Raw genomic sequence first — 23633 nt, 5'->3', positions numbered from 1 at the left:
GGATATCTGTGAACTCCATGAATTAATGACATATTGTGTTGTGTGACTGTGTACATATTTCATAGCTTTCAATATATAGCTCCAAAAGTTGAAGGCCTGCTGGATTTGTTGCAAGGCCCTTGGCTCAAAAGCCAACATCTCTAATACAAGAGGGAAAGACTATGATGACACTAATTTGTAGCCTCTGGCTTTGACCTCCTGAGCTCTATGTGACAGACCTGAAACTTCTTCCCTAACCAGTAGACACATTCCTGGGCAGGGCTGGAGGTCCTGGATATGGACAGACTCTGCTCCCTTCCCAAAGAAGCCATGGTCTGCCTTGAGACGAGACACACCTGAACAGCTAGAGGGAGTACTGTATGTGGATGCATGAGCCAGGCCACTGGGGTAGGGCTCCGGTGACCTATGGAGCTGACATCTTTCTTCCATCTCCTGAAGAATCTCAGTCAAGTAAGGTTCAGATGAGAGTGACTTAATTAATTAGCTGACATTTATCAAGCACTGACAATTTGCCAGGCTGAGTACACCATGTGATGTGTGTGTTCTCTTCCTTAATTCTCACAGCAGGTCTATAAAGAAAATACAGGTTGAGCGTCCCTTATCTGAAATGCCTTGGACCAGAAGTGCTTCAGAGTTTGGGTTTTTCCAAATTCGGGATATTTGAATAGATATGATAAGATGTCTTGGAGAAGGGAACCCAAGTCTAAACACAAAATTCACTTCTGTTTCATACACACCTTAAACACATAGCCAGAAGGTACTTTTATACAATATTTTTAGTGCAACTGAGTTTTGACCATGACCAGTTTCCTGAAGTCAGGTATGGTATGAGGATGGAATTCAAAAAATGTTGGACTTTTGAACATTCCAAATTTTCAGATTAGGGATGCTGTACTTGTATTATTGTCAGTCGATTTTATAGGCACAGCAGCTGGAGCTCAAAGATATGAAGTGACTCTCAAGATCATACAGCAAGCCCAGGGCAAGGTAAGATTTGAATCCAGAACCTGAGATCTTAATCCTTGTGCTATGTCTCCTCTCACCTTATGGTCCCTCATCCTTCTAGATTTTGTATGGAGATAGTAAGTGGAACAGAATCTGTTGGATTCTTAAGGAAGCCTCCTGCATTTTGATAGAAAGCTACTAGGATCACAGGCTGACTTAGTCAAATCAAGAAAGAGCTGTTTTGAGATCTAGACTATTAAACAGATCTAACAGACTGAGAGCCGGCACCCAGAAATGGGCTCTCTCTCACCAACAAGACAGAGCAACTGCACAAAATTTGTGCTGCTAAAACGCAAATATGTAACTAGATGAGGCGTTAAAAACCTGCAGAGACTCTTGCCTAATTGACATTTCTGATATGCTTGTAACTCTGGTTTACATGGTGCTCGGCCTGGAATAGACACAAACAATCCCACACAACCTCTGAGAGTTGTGTGTGAGGAAAATGAAGAGATTGAGGGTTAGGACGGGAGCAACAGTGCCCAGATGGCAGTAAGACAAAAGCATGAGGGACAGCCTCCGAGGCCTGCCAGCTTCCTACAGAGACACTGACATATCGCAGGGGTCGGAGTCAGAGAGGCATAGAAGGCGACTCGAGCACACTAAGACACAGGGAACTGAACTCCAGGGCGTTAAACAGTGAGAAGTCAAAGTAAAATAGAAAGAATGAAATGAAAGTTTAAATGAATATTTATCTGATCTTGGTTGGTAAAAGGCGTCTCCAAGCACAGCACCAAAAGTAGATGTTATAAAAGAAAAAAAATTAAAATTTAAAATCAGCAGCAAAAAAATTAAAACTGCTGCACATCAAACAGAAAACCCATCACATTTATATCCTTAATATGCAAAATCACCTACAAAGATGATAAGAAAAATATTAACACCCCAATGGGAAAGTAGGCAGAAACTGGGACAGGCAGTTTACAAAATGATCTACAAATGGCCCAGAAGTGATGACAGGTGCTTCACTTTACCTATAATCAAAGAAATGCAAATTATAACCTCAAATGAAATTTCATTTTTCACCCATTTTAATCAATGAAACCAATTTAAACCTCACTATCATGCAACAGAGGCGCAGGGGAGGGGATGTGTCTGGGCCCACTGCTCAAGCACTGCTGCTAGAAGTTTGAATCAGTATAATCTTCCTAGAGATACTCTGGAATTATGTACCAAAATGTAAAATCTGCAAACTCTTTGACCCAGAAATTGCACTTGCAAAATTTTATTTTTGGAAGATAATTAGATGAGGGCTTAAGTTGTATGTACAAGGGTGTTCTTTACCTGAATGTCCACAGAAAATGACTGGTTAAATAACTGTGGGCCGTTCAAACCGCAATGGCACCCTCGCTGATATTTATTAGGAAGGACAAACCAGGGCTACTTTTATTAACACAAGAAAATGTTGGCTCATTAACTAGACCACAGAATTGCACAGAGAGCATAAGGGCCCATGGGTCTGTGTCTGCGTGCATGTGTGTAGGTACACAGACAGTGTCTCTAGTACACTAACGGGATGATGAGGTGAGGCTGAACCAGGACAGGCAGACCTGCCTGGGCAGAGCAGAGCACAGCAGGTCAGACCCAGAAGTTAAGGGGAGAAAGAGGTCAGGTGTAAGGGCTCCCGGGACGTCTTTCGAGACTCAGTGCTAAATCTAGCAAAATAAAAATTCAGCATGCTTAGTTAAATTTGGAGTTCAGATGAACAATTAATTTTTTAATCTAAGTATATCCCATAAAATATGAGACATACTTATACTAAAAATTATCCCATTTTTTAAAATTTAAAATTCAAAATAACTGGGCATCCTACAGAATGGGTTTCTCTGGTGGGCCTCGATGAGAAGCTCTGGAACACATCTTTTGCTGTATCCATGGGATGACCCACACCAGGCAGGAGGCACACTGAAGCTACACCAGGCTTCCTGAGTTCTCCCTGCCTCTGACTTCACGCCAGTCTATCTGTCCACCAAATGGAGTCACCAGCTTCTGCCTTACTCAAGGAGTTTTGCAAGGATCAAAGTACAAGACAAGAGTACAGTCTTTTGTGCCCGAAAAGCCCCATTAAAACTCCTGGCCATCAAGCAGCCTTAAGCTGCACAAAAAACTCCCCTGAGACCAGGGGGCACATGTGTAAGATGGAGATAGCACCCTGCATCCACGGCGTTGCTGTGGGGATTAGATGAGACGATGTGCGGTTGGTGCCTGGCATACAGTCAGTGCTTAATACAAGCTGATCCCTTTCCTCCTGTCCAGCAGCCACACTCATGCCCCCGGGGATTATAAATCAAGCATCTGCTGTCAGCTCCGGGTTTGACTACTAGCCTTTTGATCTTTTCCTTGAAGTGGCAGCAGCTGTGAGCTGACACCCTTCACCTGCCTTCACCTTCCTCCCAAATCCGCAGCAGCAGCTCCACTCCTTATCTGCACTTTTCACACTCTGGGTGAGGGTGGAGGAGGATCAAACTCACTTTGATAGCAGACATTCAGAGATGTCAGCCAAGGGGAGCACCCAAGAGCAGCGCCCTGATGCCATTTTGCAATGGAACTGGCAACATGGTGAGCAGAGAATGGAAGGAAGCCGCCCTGACTGGAGGCAGCCCAAGCTGGCAGGGGCTTGGGCCGGGGGGAGGGGAGGGGCGCTTCACCACTAGAGGCTGTCTGTCTCTCTGTCGGTCTGTCTGTCTGTCTGTCTGCCTGTCTGCCTGCCATCCAGAACTAATATCCTGCAGATTCTGTCATGGAGGGTGCAGCTGACCTCCTTCCCTGAGAGCCAAATCTTCATAGAGTCTTTCTGATTATGGGACCTCCTCCCTCCCCTAACTTCCGTGAGGCCTAGAGAGGTTAAAATTCGACTCATGGTCACCCGGGCAGTCAGAAACAGGTCCAAGAAATGGGTATTTATCAGCACCTCCCCCAAAGAGGGGATATTTGATCTCCTGTTGAAAAGCCCCAGGATGGAGCTGATGGGGCACACATCACAGGGTCTGTTCCCAGCAGGTGCTGCCCCTGCTCCTTCCTTCCTGCCTTCCCTCCTTGCTTCACCACTTTGAATATGCCAAACAAAGACAGTGACTCCCTGTCTTCTGAAAGCACAGACTGACCCATGGTTCAGCCCCAAGTCAACCCAGCCAGATTTGGTAACTGCTACAGCCTTGGCTTACGCGTGCCAGATTCCTTTGTCTGCACAGACTGCCATGATCCACGTCACCCTGTGGTACAAGACAACTAGCCACATATCCCATGAATCTTGCAAAAGCCCTGCATATGTGACAGCACATAGACTCACACAGTCACTGTACATTTTTGCCAGGCTTTGCTAGGCCTCACTTGCAAGGCTTCTCAGAGATCTGACACCTTGTATGGCTGAAGTAGTTCTGCCTTCCCTGCGGGTCCCATTACAGAATGCTTGGTGTTCTCGGGTTTGGGGTGCCTGAGGCAGGTGAAAGGAGGGACCTGACCCATTGGCCTAAATTATTTATCCTGAATGTTTCACAATCTCTTTTGCATCATAGGCCCTTTTGCAAATCTGATGGAAGCTCTAGGTGAGCTTTGCTTGGTACAGTCTTCTGCAGTAACAGAAACGTTCTCTATCTATGCTGGTCAGCATGGTAGTCTCAAGTCAGACACGGCTACTAAACACCTGACACTAGGTTAGTGCATTTGAGACATGGGATTTCAAATTTTACTTCATCTTAATTAATTTAAATGTAAACAATCACATGGGGCCAATGGCTATTGTGTTGGATAGGACAGCTCTAGGCCAGGGGTCAGCAAATCTTTCCTGTAAAAGGCCAGAGGCCAAATATTTTATATGTTTTGCAGGTCATATGGCCACTGTTGCAGTACCTTAGCTCTGGCTGGAGTGCATGCAAGCCCCATAGACACCATGTAAGCAAATAGGTGAGACTATGCTCCAATAAAACTTTATTGACAAAAACGAGCTGCTGGCTGAATGTGACCAGGGGTCCAAGTTTGCTAGCCCTTGCTGTATACTCTCCTGAGAACAAGGTCAAGACACACATATCCTCAGAATTTTGTCTCTAATATCAGAGAGTTCACAGTCTTCCTGATTCCTAACTATAAGTCACAATCAGTGCTTATAGTGACTTATAGGCTAAAGCCTTTGTTTTCAAAGGGCCCACGAATGTGTCCACAGATCTGCTCTGTTTGATGGAGAGGTGCTTGCCATTGTGGTATTATCTCCCTAACAGGGTAGTGTGCCCAGGAGTCAATGGCATGCCTTTTTTCATAAAATCTCATGAAAGCCTAGGCATTGGACAAAGATCTACAAGGGCTGCTAAATGAGGACCCCACGAGGAACTAGGGACCTAGGTCAGTAACTCTTAGAGTCTCTGTGGGTACCTCCTCTAGGTCACTGACCCCACCCCCACCCTCAAGGACAGTCAGTTTTCTCCAGGCAAGATGCTGTGGAAGGAACTGTGGCCAGAGACATTTAAGAAGCTTCTGAAAAGGCCTCGCTAAGTAAGGGCCTGGTAGCTCAAACTTAGAGAGAATGTTTGGGTTCAGAGCCAGGAGAAAGTAAAACCAGGATGAACAAAACCATGGACTTGCTATTTTGAGGAGCTGATTGTTTTAAAAAAAAAAAGTCAAGATATCTCAGGAGTGGGCTGGAGATTTAGCTCAGTGGTTCTGCCGCCTGCCTCATAAGCACAAGGTCTCGAGTTCCATCCCTGGTACCAAAAACAAAAGATATCTCAGGAGTCCTCACTTTAAAGACAGGTAAGTCTTTGTTCAAGAGTCCTCAGTTAAAGTGAAACAGAGTTGTCAGAAGCCCTTGGTTAAAGGCATATGCAACTGTCTTAGGGGCCTCTCAGGAATCTTCATCAAAAATAACTTAGGTCTTTTAGGAGTCCTTACTTTTTCAGGTTAGAGCGTCAAACTGCCTCCCCCATACCCTTACCTCCAGGGGGGATTTTACTAAGGAGGTAAAACTTGCATTGTCTCTATGGTGTATTCCTGGCCAAGATAAAGATAATATCTATTTCTACACTGCTATAGCTTCATTCATGAAATCACTACTTATTTTTAAGTTGTTTTTTTGTTGTTGTTTTTTGTTTTTGGTACCAGGGATCGAACTCAGGTCCTTGCGCTTGTGATGCAGGTGGGAGAACCACTGAGCTAAATCCCCGGCCCTTTTTCAAAGAGGATCTCACTATGTTACCATGTCACAAAAGTTCTGGACCCTTCAGCTTTAGCCTCCCTACCAGTAGTAACTGGATTACAGGAGAATGCCACCCCACCCAGCCTATCCTTTAAATTCTCAAACAAAGGCAAGGGAAACAAAGCTTTCAAATAATTGGCATGCTTTACTAGGGTGTTATGTCGTTACTGTTATTAATTATCATTAACAGTCTTAAAATATGCCTATTAATGATCTCAACACAAAATAGCAGTGCTGGTCTTAGCCAAGAGCAGCATAATTACCTATTAATGAGATGTAAATTTCCTAGGGAAATGACAGAGATCTAGAAGTACCACCTCTGAACTAACATAATAAAGTTAATAGTAATAATAGTGTATAATCTGAAGATATTAGTGTTAATTTGAATTCTAACACCATATTTAAACAGACTGAGAAAAGTGGAAATTATTTGCATAGCTCAAACTAAAAAACCCTAATCCATGCTATTAAGGAATAATTGATTGTTCTTTTTCTGAATGATATAAAACTGACTCTTTGCAGTCACCATATTGAGCTTACAGCTGCTTATTTTATTTCTTTAACTTAGTGTTTCTATCTCTTTCATTTTCAAAAACAACCTAAGGTACTTCATACAATTAAGCTCACTATAAAACAGAATTTTGAAAGTAAAAAACACAAGAAAACCCAGTGAAAGGGGACAGAGAAGCAGATGCTCTCAGGCCCTCAGGATAAACTACTGTACCTGAACTGTGGTTTTGATCTCAGTTTCAGTCGAGGCCATTGCAATAACTGAGTTACTGGTTAATAACCAGCCTTATTAAGACAGACACAAGCTCAGAGCCCAGAGAACCCTGAGCTGAGAGCAGCATGGCCTTGCCTGTGGCTCTGACAACACCACATCTCAGGCTCCTGTGGCTGAAGCAGAAGGTACCTACCTTCGTAGCTGGCGTGAAAGCCCTGGGCGCTGACTGCATAGTCGCTGATGAGGTGCAGGGACAAGGTGGTGGCTGAACTAACGATGGTGGCTGGCAGCTGAAAGCCAGTGAGTCTGAAAGACAAACAGGTGCAATTAGAGAGAACGCCCCCCTTGGGAAACCACACATCTGTTACACACTTATTGAGCACTTCCTGAATGTGCAATGCTGATCCAGGCACAAGGTGTACTAGGGTTTAGATTCTGAATGTCCTCCAAAGGCCCATGAGTTAAAGACTTTGTCTTCAGGGTGGAGCTATTGGGAGGTGGTGGAACCTTTAGGAGGTGGGGCCTAGTGGGAGGAAGTTAGGTCACTGGAGTGTGCCCCTGAAGCAGACATTAGGACCCTGGCCCCTCTCCCTGCAATGCTGGGGATTAAACCCAGGGCCTCATGCATGCTAGGCGAATGCTCTACCACTAAGCTGCATCCCTGGATCTCTCATTTTGGTTCCCAGCTGCCATAAGGTAAACAGCTAGCTCCACTGTGTGCTCTCCACCATGATATGCTATCTTATCACAGTCCCAAGAGCAACGGGAACCTCCAACTCTTCACAGAATCCTCTAAAATCATGAGCCAAAATAAACATTTCCTCTTTTTAAGTTGATTACCCCAGGTATTTAGTCATAGTAATAGAAAACTGACTAACACACGGAGGAATATAAAAATGGTCCAAAGAGGGCATCAAAACGCACAGTGATTTTCAGTAGAGGTGATGGAAATCTGCAGTCTTGTGACATAGAAACATAGAGAGACCTGGAGACCTGTCTGCTATATTTGTCTCTTTTCTCTTCTTCTGGTTTTTCCTGTCCTCTCCCTTCTAGCTGAGGTCGTTTGAAGTTCTAGATAGAATTCTTCATGAATTTACAATTAATAACTGCCAGTACACAATATTTTTTTCACATACTGAGGATAATACATCCAAGTCTATTAACAGAATGTATATGCTTCCTATCATAGAGTTTATTCTTTAAAAGGAATGTCTACTGTTTTGTAGAAAGGAGCACTTACTAGCTTAAAAAGAAGAAAGCAAAAAATAAAAAACCCAGCATAATCTAGAAATAATCATTCTTGACAGCTGATATACAAAGAAATGGAAAGATCAACAGATGGGATCATCTTCAATGAAATAATTTCATACAAGTGGAATCATGCTGTGCATGCTTTAAAATTAAAATGTTTACATATTCTTTGGAGAATTTACATGAAAAAAAAGAAATGGGTGAAATGAAAGGAACTGTTGAACCTAAAATGATATGGTTTTAGCACAAGACAGTCATTTTTAAAGATTTTACTATGGTTAAAAATATGATACCGGAAACTGCAGGACACATTTAGGGAACAGCTTGTCTGCCATGGAGGGGTACCATACATATTACAAGGAAACAAACATTTAATAAATTATGCCGGGGAAAGCTTTTATAAGCACAACATATTTAGAGGACTTTTCTTGCTTCTACCTGTCCATCTTCTGTTCTGGTATCCCACCTGCTCACCAGCGACAGAGCTGTGCAAATGACCAATCATGGCACACTACCCTTCATTTTTATAGACTGGTTCAAGGTATGGAGAAGAGGAAAAAGGCACACAATCCATACAGGGTCATTTCAAGTTCTTCCATGGGAAATGACAGATTCTGAAAGTATTTCTGTTTTGGATCTTAAATCATTAAAATGTAAGCTTGGGGCTGCAGCAGTCTTTTTACATCACACAGAGCTTAGGAGAAAATGATATCACCACAGATATAAACAAAAGCTGAGCAGGAGATGGAGACTTGATGATGGATTTTTGAGAGCTTTGATCCAGTCATGCAGAGAAAGCTATCTTTTCAGTGCCCAGTCTCATAAGTCAACATTACTTCTTTTCTTTGTTTCTTTTGTTTTGTTTCTCCAGCTCTTTGATTTTGGTTCCTATCTCTTGGAATTGATTGAGTACACAAGATGATAACCCAGAGGCCTTAAAGAGATCTTGAATATGGATTTAATGACGAGAGAATTAAAAGCATGTACATGTGACAAAAGAAACTAAAAAGATAAAAAGAAAAATGCAAACTAGAAGATTCTATATAATACATAGGACAGAGAGAACATTACTATTCATAACTAGAAAGATCACTTACAAATCAATAAATAAAAGAGAAAGAGAAAGGCAAAAAAACTAGAAAGAGCATCCATCTAATTAAGATTAAAATATGAAAACCAAATCTGCAAGACTCATTTTTCACCTATCACACTGGCAAATATCCAGTGTTGGCAAAGGTTAAGAAAAATAGATCTTGCAATTATCAAAAGAATAAAGAAATAGCACAAATTACACACAGATACTTGAAAACTTCAATAAAAATGACCAACTCCCTGGAAAGTACACATTTCTATAACTCTTACCAATATGAAACAGATAATTTGGGTAGCTTCATAATTATTAAGGAAATTGAATCAGCAACTTTAAAATTCCCTAAAACGAAAAATCCACAGCAGATTGTTTTGGCTAGAGAATTCTACTAAGCATATAAAGAAAAATTAACACTAACTCTCTTCAACACAATCAAGAAAACCGAGGAAGGAACCCTTCCAAACTCATATTATGACTCTATAACCCTGATACCAAAGTCAAATACAGTACAAATAAAGGCAATAAAAAGTTAATATCCCATATAAATAGAAACACAAAAATCCTGAACAAAATTCTAGCAAAGAGAATTCAGCAATATATAAAAATAATTATACACCATTACCAAGTGGGGTTTATTCTAAGGATGCAAGGCTGGTTCAATATTTGAAGCTCAATCAATATAATCTACTATAGCAACAGGCTATAGTAGAAAAGTAGAAAAATCTCATGCCCATATCAATTGATACAGAAAAAGCATTTGACAAATTTGATACCTATTCATGACCACATAAATAAATAAAACCTTTCAGGAAACTAAAAATAGAGGAAACTTTTCTCAGTTTGGTAAAAATATCCTCAAAGTACCTACAGTTAACATCACAATAATGAAAGCTGAATGCTTTTTCCTAAAATTAAAAACAAAGCAAGAATACAACAACTTAATTAGCAAATCAGCAAAAGACATGAAGAGACACTTTATCCAAGAGGATATACGAGTGGTAAATAAGTACACAAAAAAGATACTCAACATCATCAGCCACTAAGAAATGCAAAATAAAGACCACGATGATACACTAGTACATATCCATTTGAACAGCTGAAGTAAAATAATTACAATACTAAATGCTGGTGATGATTTGGAATGACTGGATTGTACAACTCAAAATTTCATCCCTGTACATTTTTCCTAGAGAAAGGAAAACTTTCATCCACACAAAAACCTGTGGATTACTGTTCACAGCAGGTTTATTCATAATAGCCAAAATCTGGGAACAACCAAACTACCCTAAAATAAGTGAATGAATAAGCAGACTACAATACTATACCTTGGAATAATACTCAGAAATAAAAAGGGATGAATGATTGATATATGTCAGAACTTACGTGTACCTCAAGGGCACTAAGCTGAGTGAAATGAAAGCTAATTTCAAAAGATCACATACTGTATGATTCCACTCATATAGCATTCTTGAAATGGCAGAATTAATGAGGTAGAAAGCAGATTAGTGGCTCCCAGTGGTTAGAGACAGTAAAAGGAGGAAAAATATATATGACCATAAGGGAGATCTTTGCGATGATGAAATAGCTCTGTATCTTGGCTCAGTGGGGGTTACGTTGGTTTGCACAATGCAAAATGACACAGAAGTACACACACACACTGCACCAATGTCAAATTCCTGGTTTTCTTATAGTTACGTAAGATGTAACCAATGGAGGAGACAAGGTGAAGGGTACATCAGACCTTTATGTACTATCTTTGCTACTGCCTCTGAATCTATAATTATTTCAGAATTATAATTTTTAAAATAATGTATATCATTATATTTCTATGGACAGTACCCCAGCCCTCCACGGAATGTGACCTAAAGTCCACCTTCCTGGAATGGACCTTGAGCTTGTACTTAGTCCTTGCCAGGTCCCTCACATTAGCTGCCTCCTGTCCATTCCAGCATCCATAATGCTCCTTCCTCACCTGCAGCACCCAATGGGGCCTTGCTGGAAATGGACCCCAGGTCACCACTCACCTGTCTCTTTATTGTTGATTTGCCTATGTACCAGATACCCTTCCCTCACCCTCAAATGTTCATACCCACCAGAGACAGATAACTGCACCACATTGGACTCTCACCATTAGAATATGAAACTGTTCCCAGTAGAGCCAGGCCTCTATCGAGATCTATCTCCAAGGCTCCACCCTCCTGGGCTCTAGTTGCTGTTATCTTCCAGAGCAACACAATTCACAGAAGCTGCAACCTGCCTGTCACCCATGTCCACCAGAATTATGAACCTGGGCACCTCCCTAGTCACATCGTGGGAAGACCCTTCTCCTTCAGCTACACACAGTGTCATGGAGGAATCTCCAACTTTTCCAGGGCTTCTCCCATAAAAACGTCTCTGGGAATGACTTTCCTCCTACTGACTGGAGTTAGTTTTATTCCCCACGTTGTTAATTCTATGATATTTTTTGCATTGCTGTTAAAGGTTCCTAGATCTTAAGTTTCTTGGTACTATATTGACACAAACTGTGAACAGCTAATGTACACTGTCAACAAACAATTACAGTTTTATCACTTGCAATATATGGAACTGCAGCTTGCTAGGCATTTTCTCGCATCAGATATTTACCACTGCTCTGTTATTTCCCAGAGTTGGTAGATAATTCTAGCATGGAAGGGTCTTCAAAGGCACTAAAGCTGGAGATCTCCCCACTTGGATACTTGAAGCATCAGTTCCCTTCTTCCTCTACCAATTCATTATCTCTGAGATTGGTCTTACAGAAGCTGCTGACTCTGCAGGCAAGAGGAGCTAGTATATTGTGTGTTGGAATGAGCAAACATACCTTTAAGATGTTCCTATTTTTCATTTGACAAGTCTACATGACATATTGAAAGGCCTGACATGTCCTTCAATAGTAGAATCCAGACTCAGAAGAGAAATGGGGTAAAATGATGGCAAGGTGGGCAAGAGGCCCCCATTGGTACAGGTGATTGTACCTGTAGACTCTAAAATATGCAGTATTCTCTACATTTTGCAAATAGGTGTCATGGCCATACATGAACGATAATATGTATCTTCTACTTTATTGGACTTATTGCCTTTCCCACTTCCTCAAGCACCTTCACTTTTGCCTCCTGCCTGGTTCTGAATCCATCCATAGCCATGTATCTCCTGCCTGTTCCTTCTGTTCTTTGGATGATGGGCAAGGTGCCTAAAAAGGTCTAGAGACCCTGAATGGCTCGGCCCTGCCAGCTTCTCTGCTCTCTCAAGTGCACCTAGCTCCAGACCATCCTGTCTTTTTCCATTGGGGGATCTCAAGCGTGGGAGAGGGAGCAGTCCAGAGTTTGGGAAGTAAGGGAGTATGTTTCTTACTAAGAATTTGAAAATAGTGATAAAAGTAACTCTAAAAGTCCACTTCTTATTACCATCTGTCTACACTACAAGTAATATTAGAGATAAACTACTCTTCTTTTCCTCTCTCCCCACCCACTCCTCGGTACATCACTGACTTTAATTTCTTCAATTTGCCATGCCCCATCCTCAGGGACTTTGCACACACTATTTCTTGTCTAAAAACATTTTCTCACTTTACCTCTACAATTCAGAGGAGTTGTCTAATTAATGCTTTCTTATCATTCAAATCTCATCAAGTCTCAACATTGTTTCTGGAAAAATTTGTTCCCGACCTTCCAGACTGTTCTATCCTGCACTCCTAGGTCCTTGTGGAACTTACTGGTATTCTTCTCCGTGCATCAATGCATTTCCAAGTTTTCCTTCCAGGCACCTAGTGGAATGGCATGTTCCACCCCTGCTGAGGTCAGGCCTGACCATGTCCTGGGCTTTGGCCCAGGAGAAGTAGATAACTGTAAAGTGTGCTATTTCTAGGAAGGAGCCATGAGCTGCCTCTGCAACTTCTGCTGGTTTCATCTCCCTTTCCCCTGCTGCAATGATCCTGGGCCTCATCAAGTGAGGATCCCTGGGTGGCTCAATTAATCCAAGAGCCCCTGAAAACCCTTTCTGAACATGCAGACAAGCAGGAAATAAACTTCTGGTGAGTTAAATCATTGTAAGTGGAGGGTTGTTTGTTACCACAGTGTAGATAGGAGACACTAAAAAGAGTTTGTTCCTCACAGTTCCCAGGAGGAGGGAGCACACCGTGCCATGCAGGGCCACTTGGGGAAGCTCCAAGATCTCTCAAGCCAAAGGAGCCAGAGGGAAATGTGGGCAGGAGCTGAACTGTGGTTTTCCAGGGAAGGACCGAAACAGGAAGGGTGAGCAGTGAGCAGGTTTGGTACCAGTTCCAGGTGTATGAGGCCCTCTGTGGTCTGATAACCAGTCCTGTGCTGCGGAGGGGATCCACAGCTAAGAGCTCAATAAAGAAGATGCAGTGGCACTTGCCTATAATATGAGCACTCTGGGAGGCTGAGGCAAGACAGCAAGTTCAAGCCCAGTCTGAGCAACTTATTAAGACCCTGTCTCAAAATGAAAATTAAAATAAGGATGAAAGTGTAGCTTAGTGTAAAGGCCCTGGGTTGAATCTCCAGTACCAAAAAAAGAGGTAGCAGAGCTGCATATGAGACAGGCTTCTGGGCCAGCTGTTTCTTATCTCATTCAGCACGGTCCCAAGATATGAAGGCCTCAGAAAATAAAAAATATGATGAGTACACATAGCATATCCTGATGGATGGCCCTTTTCTTTCCTTCCTAGCATTTACCATGGCTCCTACTTAGAGGTTCAATGGGGTAAATAGTGTTATTATTTTGGAAATGGTTTCATTCAGGACTCCTTGACAAGCTAAAAGTCCCATGAGGCTGGGCTGTGTTTGTTCTTCCTATCTTGGAAGAGTAGTTTGAATAAATGAATGAACAAACAAATGAATGAATGAATGAATGAATGAATGGCAGGTTCTTTGGTATGTCCAAGAACAACCCTAAAGGGGTCACTGGTGATCCTGCTGCTGGGGGTGTGGACACAGGCAGGAGAGACATCCAAGCTTGGGCTGAGAATCTTGACTTACTGGCAATTCTCTGGCCCACCCATGGAGTGAGGTCAGACGTAAACAAAAAGCAGACTGCCTTGGACATTGCCTTCTCTCAACTACCCCAGCACAAAGAGGGCCTCAAAAGGGACCACCAGTAAGAATGGGCAGAGAAAAGTGCATGGAGCTTAGGAGGGCACACAGGGAGTCCTAGTGCCAAAGTAAGACTGTCCAGTGCTGGGACCATGCTTGGGGACAGTTAGAACAATGAGACCTATGCTGCACGTGGAGGCTGTGAAGGTGCAGAGCTGCCCAAAACTATTCTCCAACAAGCGTTCCAGAGCGCTTATGGATCAAATAGAGACCTGGGAAATGCTGGGTTAAACACGGTTAAGCCAGGACTTTTCAGAAAACAAACAAACCCAAAATAAAGAGCTTATTGTTAGGGCTTTTAATGAGCTAAGTCGGTGTCAACCTCAAAGGCAAAAATAGATTATATATAAGAGCTCCCAAACTCATTTGATCATAGACTCGTTTGTTCGTAGTTACTGTATGCACTGGGGTTCTGGGGAACCCTCTCTGGGAATTGATAGGCTCAGAGAAGACAGGTCAGGAGGCCCAGGCTGCTCCCACAGAGGCAATGAAACTGCTGATGCTCTGGGTCTTACAAGTCCCAAAACCCAGAGGGACCAAAGGGCAGATGATTCCTGAGCTGCCAAAGATCTGGAGAGCCCAGTGATAAAACCCCATTTCAGAGGGTGATTCATGCATATCTCTACTTTGCAATCTTAAAGAGCCAAACTAATATGGAATTATCCTGGAATAAACAGTAATATAGCAAATTGGGCCTTTATTGAATGGTTCTTATTTAAGGCTCTTAGCACATCAAACAGCGATATATAAAAAGACATGTCAATTGACCTTGGGAATAAAAGAGCAAATGTAAGCAACATTTGTCACACTGACAGGCTTGGCAAATAGTGTTTTGATTTGCCGGCAGCCCTACTCCAGACAACAGCCACTAGTTAGATACATAAACCATTAAGCAAAAACAGAACTATCATTATGGGCATCATCTAGTAATTTGCAGGTAATTGATGGACATTAGTCATAATCACACACAATACATAGACACACACATACACCCCTAGAGACACATGTTCTCTCTGGAAATTCCCATTTGCATTTCATCAAGAGCTTCCAAAACTGGGAAACTTTGAAAAATGGGGCTTTCTGTGCTTTCAGTACGTATGTCCCACACCCTTTTATTTTTAGCTCATCCTGTGGGCTGAGGCTCTGCGGAACTCTCTCAGGGAAATGCCAGGCCCAAAGAAAGCTGGTCACAGAGCTCTGACTGTTGCTACATTAGTCACAAGAGCACCTATGCTCCTGGTCTTGGAATCCCTGAAACAGAGTGACTGTAAGCCTGGAGAGGTGGTTCTTATGCTGTCTCAAGATCTGAGAATCCTTGTAATAACCCCCTACTCCATTTCTAAAAGTGATCTGGCACTAACTAGAACCAGCTGAAAAAAAAATTTACATCCAAAGGCTCTTCTCTATCATGTCCTAGCCTCTCCAGATAGCCTCTCTTGGCTCTGCAAATCTCTGCCTTCAGCTGCAGGTGCATTTATTTTTGGAGGCCTAGATAGCTGTGCTAAGAATGGCTGGGTGGGAGCAACGCTGGCTTCTGTATGGCCATGTATACTCTCTAGGATGTGTACTGGCTTTAGAAGCAAGATCTGGAGTGAGAGCAGGCCCACCTGCCGAGGTCTAAAAATAGGGGAGCAGCAGCACACATGCAGAATGCAAATGTTCTAAGTACATTGCTGTCAAGACCCATGGGTGTTTTCTATAGAACTGAAGCTTCTCATTCTGCAGCAGGGTGTCTTGGGTGTTCTCCCCCTGGGCTTTATCCAGCAGTTCCCAGGCCAGGTTTCACATACTCCTCTCCAGTATGATGTGAGTAGATTTGCCTGGAAAAATGAGCAAATGTCTTTGGGAAGCACTACAATTGAAATAGCATCACAGTTCCCAAACTGTACAGTAAGTGCTCAGGAGTGCTGTGGCAGATTTACAAGGAATCTGAGGGCTAGCTGTATCCAGCTGATGCTGTATACCACCATTTCTTTTAGAAATTTAAAATTATTGGCTCAAGGGAGTTCACAGTTTCAACAGAAAGCTACATTTCATCAGATAATACAATATCTGTGCTAAGCTGGGGATTTGGTGGTTGGTGTGATGTGAAGTAGATGCCATGTGCAAGTCAGTGTGGAATAAGGTATGAGGGTGGTAATGTCAATCTGATTCCAAGGTTGGAGAGTATGTAGTGTCCCACAAGCACACACACACACACACACACACACCATTAGTATGTGATTACAGTTATGGATGAAACTGAAATATTGTTTTTATTTATTGTTTTAATTTATATTTGTTATTTTTGCAACAGCTCTAAAGTTATTAGGTTATACATACTTATTCAGTTACAGTATTTAGACCTAACTACTTAATAAATGGAGCTGATAGTTTTTGGTTTTTGTTTTTTTTTACCCTTTGAGCACCATGGAAATATTACAGAGCCATAATGGCACCTGAAACTAAGAAATTTGGAGAACCTTTGCATTGTTGTATAAAAGGCCCTGAGAAGTGCTGCAGCAAGAAAAATAAACACAGTTGAAACCAGCATTGCCATACTACTTCAGCACAAACAGTCTTGTTTCTTGATATCAGCTTGGTAAGTGTAAATCAATATTACCTATGATTTGTTCTGTAATCATGTAAGTTCAAAATAGAGGCTACAGGCTGACTTATTCTCACTGGTAACATTTTCAAATTTCATTCATGCAACAAATACTAATTCCGTGTCCTATTAAATGTCCCACTTGGTTTGGGATAAAACACAAAGTCTTCATAGTGATTGAAAGGCCCTGGGCAATCCTTTTCTACCACCCTCCACTCCCAGTACCTCTCTCCTTATTACCAACTAGTCTTCCTTATTCATTCAGTCTAGCCATAATGGCTAGACTGTTCCTCAAAAATACCTGGCAGGTTTTTATCCTAGGGACTTTGCCTCAATGGTTCCTTCAGATTTCATCTCTAACTCAGATGGGTATGGAAGTTTCCCTCATTCTGTTCAGGTCTTTGCTTGCATATCCTTTGTACCGAGGCCTTTGAAGACCATTCCATTTAATATTGCAACCCTCATTCCCTTTAGCCCCACTTCCTGGCTCCCGACCCTCCTATCCTGCATTTTCTCCACTAACACTACCATCTGATACACTCTATATTTGATTTACCCTTATTTATTAAGTCCACCTTGCCCCCTGGTGTGTGAATTTCACAAGAGCAGAAATTTTTATCCATTTGGTTCATTGATCTAACTCCAACATTGAAAATAGTGCTGGGCATAGCATAGGAGTCAATAATTAATTTTATTATTGTGGAAGATATGATTATAATGCCACACAGTAAGTGTGGTAACAGAGATGTGCCCAGGGAAACTGACATCACCAGCCGGCGCCAATCTAAAAGGATTCATTGCTAGCCAATCATCCAAAGGCTACCAGAGGCCATGGCGGGATGGGGAGGTCATTTCTAGCAAAGAGGATGGCACAGGTAGGGAAAAGACAAAACCCAACTTTCCATATAATTTATAAAATTGTTCCCCAACCAATGACAGAAAAACAAATGGGTACAGCCAGCTGCTCATCCTCTGCTTGTTTGCCATGACTGCTTAATTACCAGTCTCCCCAAGAGAGGGGATTTTTTTTTGAGGCTACTCAGCCTTCCAGCAGATGCAGACATTATTTACTTTCACAGGAGCTAGGAAATCTGGACTCTGCTTGATCGTCCATCACAGAGACTGAAGCATCCAGTGCCATGGAGAAGGAGGTTGGTGGGGAAAGGAATGGGGAAGGGGACTTCAAGGAAGAGGGGCCATTCTGTTCTAGAAGCCTGCTACCCCTGGATCTGCCTCCCTAAACCCAGGCCTGCAACTTCACCCATTTGGGAATGGGAGCCACACTCCAACAGGGTTACCCATAAAGCTTGCACCACCCAGGGGGTTTGATGGGATCGCTGAGAGCTATCTAGGGCCCAGAAGGTGTCAGTCTAGGATTTCCATGAACCAAAAGAACTTACTTTTTTGTTCTCATGCACCAGAAAAACAAACAACAGTCATCCAATATTAATAAGTGACCAGCAGTGTCTTCCCATGGGATTCTCCATCCTGAGGACTCTGTGCCACCCAGCTCCTCTGATAGCTACTGAGACCAAACTGGGAAGGAAGAAGGTGGAGGCTCTGGGAATCCTGGGGAGGCTCAAGATGGTAAAAATGTCACAAGAGGGTGGAGAAGATGTTCAGAGAGACTACCACTTACCTGTTCCCATACCAGATGTTCTTCTTGTTGGCTACCAGAGCCTATTCTGGACATTATACTTGGTCTGAAAAGATGGGCTATCCATGGTAAAGATGGCACTTTACCATGTGCTACACACAGCAGCTGTGCCCTGATTAATGACAATCATCATCATTACTGTCAGCTGCGGCACCACCAAAGACACCAGTATGACTCAGGAGACTCTCAGGCCCTATGCCGACAAACTGGACAAAGTGCTTCTTGGACACAGAAGGATAGTGGAGCCAGGCACCAGGCACAACCTGGGGCACCATGGCCAGTACTTTGTCAGGGACCCAGGCTAAACAGGGATCTTCAGAGCCTCTGGCCCAAGGAATAACTATGGAAATTCCTTTGTGAACAAGAGGGCTCTTAGAGGGGCTCAGACTGGGTTGTCAGGGCTGACTCCACAGCCCTAACAAGTGAGCATAGCCACCAAAGGCCGGGTCACAGGTGACAAGGGTGTGAACAGCAGAGAAGTGACCTGAATTGCCCTCAAACAAAAGATACCTGCAGTTAAGAGTAAAGGCCTCACTGGTAGAAGTGAGGAGAGCCACAGGGGCACTGATACACTTTGGTCACCTGAGAGTTTCCACAAGTGGTTCAGGGACTCCTCCAGGCTCTCCTTCCCATGTCTGTTCTGAGGCTGTAACTCTGCTCTGGGTCCAGTATCTGCACTGGATGTTTTGGAACCACCAAGTTGCACAGTTCCAAGGAGCACCATCATATAACAATACATGGCCGTGGATTCCAAACTACTGTCTTATCCCTGATGCTTTCTGCCTGGACACTTAAGATTAAATAAATGTTGGCTGTAATTTGGAGCTCCTACCCCAGATGACACCCTTTGGATCACTTTTGTGTCCATACTCTGCAAAGCAGGGATAGCCCAACTCCCAAGATCCTGCTCAATTCTTACAAAGGTGGGCATGTGTGTATAAACATATATATATATATATATATATATATATATATATATATATATATACATATACACACACACATATGTCTGTGTATATGTAGTTATATACACACATGTATTAAACAAATGTACTTGTTTACTTCTCTTATTCCCTCATGGAACATAAGACATAATAACTTTACATTACAGTATTTAAGTATTGTTTATTTTATATCCAGAACGCCAGTTAGGGGATATCAAAAGGAAAATTTAAGGACTTTTCCTCCTCTTCTGGGAAGGGGGTTGCCACCTTTTTGGTTGTATGCAGGACAGTTGTATAAAGTTTGGTGGAATTATAAGTTTGCTAGTGACCTAAGTGTGTCGTAAGGCAAAGTGTATGGGAGCCAAGTTGACAAAGGGCAGGCTTGTGTTGGTTAATTTTATATGCCAACTTTATGGGGCAATGGGTACTCAGATGTCTGGTGAAGCATTGTTCTGGGTGTGTGTGAGAGAGGGCATTTCTCAATTAGGTTAACATTTGAATCAGTAGACAGAGTAAAGCGAAGTGCCCTCCTGATTTGGATAGGTCTCATCCAATCATTAAAGCCCTATGGAATAAAAGGCTGAGTAAGGCAGAATTTGCTCCATCTGAACATCTTCAGCAGGGAAGGGGTCTTCCCTCTTGCCTTCTGATTCAGACTCAGACTGGAACTTTACACCATCCGGTCTCCTGGGTCTCCAGCTTGTCCACTGCAGACTGTAGAACTTCTCAGTGTTCATAACATGTGAGCTGATACCTTATGATAAATTTCCTGTTTGTTCTGTTTCCTTGGAGAACTCTGGCTAATACGGCTTATTGATGTCTATTTATTTGTTAATTGCCTATTATAAGATTTGGATCAAACATGTTCTCCCAAAGGCTCACGTGCCCAGTGGTGGAGCTGTCAGAGAGTGACCGGATCATGAAGGTGCTAGTGCTGACCTCATCAGTGGGGTGATTCATGATGAGTTCACAGCTGTATGGGCTATTGGAAGGTGGGGTCTGCTTGGAGGAAGTAGGTCAGTGGGGTGTAACTTTGAAGGCCTTTCTCTCTCCCCCTATCCCCTCCCCTCCCCTTTTCCTTCTCCTTCTCTCCCCATCCCCTTCTTTCTCTCCTCTCTCTCCTCTCTCTCCTTTCTCTCCTTTCTGCCTGCAGGAATTGAGCAGCTTTTCTCCACTGTGCTCTTCCACCATGATGTTTCTGCCTCAGAGCCAGCTATCTGAAGAAAAAATGTAAGAAAAAAAATGAACCTTTTCTCTTTTAAATTGTGTATGTCATGCATTCGATCACAGCCACAAAAAGCTGAATAATACATTGCCTACCTCCCTCTGTTGAGTGTAAGTTTCATTTAGAACAAGGACTTCATCTCTGTTATCTTAGTACAGGCAGTGCCTAGCACAGTGGCTGGTACACAGTAGAGACTAAATAAATACGTGGGACATTGAATGAAGGGAGAAGGAAGAAATGAAGAGTTGATGCCAGCTAGAAAAAGAAAGTATTTCAAGAAGAATAAGGTCAATGGCAATAACACCTGGGGAGCAGCAAGTCAGAGATGAATAGGAGGGCTAGTGGCTTTGGCAACTGAGACAACATAGTGATCTGTTCCAGAGCGGTAGTGGTGGCCAGCAGGTCCAAAGCAGGTACAGTGGGGAAGGGAGCAAGTGGGGAAACTGAGTTCAGAGAGCTCTCTCAGAAATGACTTTGACAGGAAGAGGGTCAACAGAAAGCTACTTTTAAACAAAAGCCTTTATTGGCCCCTAATTAGAACATGCTCTTTTCTACCTTTCACTCGTGCCCATTTCTTCCTGTGGCTTCTCTCAGGGCACATACCATTAATCAGCTCTCATTACTTTATTTTTTAATAGAATAAGCAAGTTCATGGGTGTTTGTTTCAGTCTGATATTCATTCTCTTAGCAGGATAATAATTGATACCTTAAGTGACCTCATTAATCAGCAGGGACAACCAGAAGGATGTAAGTGGAGGACAAATTGCCATGGAGCCCGTCTGGGAAAGAATGAAAGGTCATCGTGTCTCTGAGTCAGAATGGGACACTTCCATGGGTGACTGACTCCTCATTAGTCCATCATCTTGGGTCCCTCCAAGCAAAGCAGAAACAAGAAAGTTCCAAAGAAGGTTAGAATTTAATGGCACAGGTAGGCTCAGTATGGATCTACTCTTACTTCAGATTTCTGCACCCTGGAAGCCCTCTTGCTACTTTTGTTCCCATGGGGAAAAGATTTGCCTTGCTCTAGAAATTTCAGGAAAAAAAAAAACAATGAAAGCATAACTTTGGTGGGTGAACTTCTTAAAATCTAGTAAGAACCCATGGTATTTCAGGCAACCTCTGGCTGAGTCTTTTGATCAAATACAGCGCTCTTTGCAAAGTGTATTATTATCATCTTTTTAAAAAAGGATACATGTTGTGTAGAATATGACAAAATTCTCTTTTAAAATTTTTAATAGGTGCATAATGATTATATGTACTCATGGGGTATAGTGTGATAATTTGATACATGTATGCAATGTATGATGATGATCAAGTCATTCCCTTTTGAAGAGTTATCACACATGGGAAAACCAGAAAAATGCAACAGGTATGCAATGACTGGTTTAATCAAGGCATTTATAAATATGAAAGAAAGGAAAGGCAGGTCAGACATTATCACCATAAGACCATTCGCTGCTGACTCAATGACTGTATACAGGCATCAACTGGGAATAAGGCTCTGGTGGGTAGTCACAAAATGAAATCCTTCATCCTACCCTAACCACCATAATTTTTAAATAAATTTCTAATTCTAGTATAATTATAGATTCAATGGAAAGCTGCCAAGAAAACACAGAGAGTTGTGATATAGTCTTCATCCAATTTTTCCTCATGCTAACATCTTACATAACTATAGTGTGTTTGTCAAAACTAAGATATTAACATCGATATCTTATTATTGACTAAACTACAGGCGTTGTATCTAGATTTCACCTATTTTTGCACTAATGTCCCTTTTCTGTTCCATGATCTCCTCTAGGACACCATGTGGCATTGAGTGCTGTACTTTTTACTATCTTGTCTGGGAACAGAGATGGCACAACGGTCTGCTTAAGACTGATCCCAAGCCAAGAGGGATGCCTTAGATAACAAAGAGCCAGATCCAAAAGGTCCATTCTGTCTTAACCTAGACGGAAAAGCCGTTCCCAAACAAGCTGCTGTCAACCACCCTCAGGGCTCATGGCTGACTCAGAGTGTGTGACTGGGACTCTATGAGAGCGCCTGAAACCTTATGATACCCTCTCAGGACTAGAGGGTGCCCAAGGAAAAGTGATGGTTCTGACCTGCCCTTGAGGGTTAGTTTTGCTCCTAAATAAATGTCTTTTATTTTTCTAAATCATTTTTTTGAACATAAAAAATCCTTCAGAAGCACAAAAAAGAACAGAGAATAATATAGTGAGCACTTGTGTTTCCATCACCCACCAAGGAAATGAAACTTTGTGATACTGTTGGAGGCCCTGGCATGGTGACAAGACCCTTCATAATCTGGCCTCTGTGTCTTCCATCAGTAGTTGGCTCTCACTCCAAATAATAATTTAGAAAACAAGCAAAAATCCAACCCACCCAGCTCTCCAGGCATATATAATGTCATACAATTCCCTAAATATCACCATGGAGAACTCATCTCAGCCCCTTTCACCACTATCACTGGACTGTGCTCCCCACCCTATCCATCCCTTGATATCTCCAATTTTTCCTGAAGACTTCACTCAGTACTTCCCTGGTCCTCCAGGGACTTTGCCTCTAAATACCCTTGGCTCCAGACACACGTCTCCACTCTGCTCTGCTTCTCTGTTTCCTTTGTGTTGCTGCCTCCAAACCTGGACCCTACTAAGACAGGGCCCAAGTCTGCTTCACCCCTGGACCCCAGGTTCCAAGCAAAAGGCCAGGAATGAAGAGGTGCTTGGAGAATATTTGAAAGGTCTGCAGCTAACCAGGAATGGTGGCATATGCCTGTAATCCCAGCACTCTGAGGCTAAAGCAGGAAGGTCTCAAGTTTGAGCCCAGCCTGAGC

The 23633-nt window shown here is 42.6% G+C and overlaps 1 protein-coding gene and 1 long non-coding RNA gene across 9 annotated transcripts in view; one reads left to right on the top strand and one right to left on the bottom strand.

The window, feature by feature from the left end:
• Positions 1 to 23633, bottom strand: part of Csmd2 (CUB and Sushi multiple domains 2) — a 582265-nt gene that overhangs the window by 467774 nt on the left and 90858 nt on the right. For all 7 annotated transcript variants that reach the window (XM_087215348.1, XM_087215347.1, XM_087215349.1 and 4 more), the window contains exon 3: positions 7108 to 7220. In XM_087215348.1, coding sequence (XP_087071474.1) covers positions 7108 to 7220 — 113 coding nt within the window. The remainder of the gene's footprint in view (positions 1 to 7107; positions 7221 to 23633) is intronic.
• Positions 13155 to 22955, top strand: LOC147827206 (uncharacterized). Of its 2 annotated transcripts, XR_015452742.1 has the most exons (7): positions 13155 to 13303; positions 13386 to 16965; positions 18051 to 18122; positions 20726 to 20802; positions 21526 to 21725; positions 22036 to 22166; positions 22599 to 22955. It is a non-coding gene; the product is annotated as an uncharacterized LOC147827206 (long non-coding RNA). The 2 variants fall into 2 exon arrangements; XR_015452743.1 differs by lacking the exon at positions 22036 to 22166.

This window comes from Heterocephalus glaber, unplaced genomic scaffold (genome assembly GCF_053883595.1).
Source record: "Heterocephalus glaber isolate CG9 unplaced genomic scaffold, H.glaber_assembly_v1.0 deba00001452, whole genome shotgun sequence".
Classification (NCBI taxonomy): Eukaryota; Metazoa; Chordata; class Mammalia; order Rodentia; family Bathyergidae; genus Heterocephalus; species Heterocephalus glaber.
This window is presented reverse-complemented; position numbering and strand designations above follow the sequence as displayed.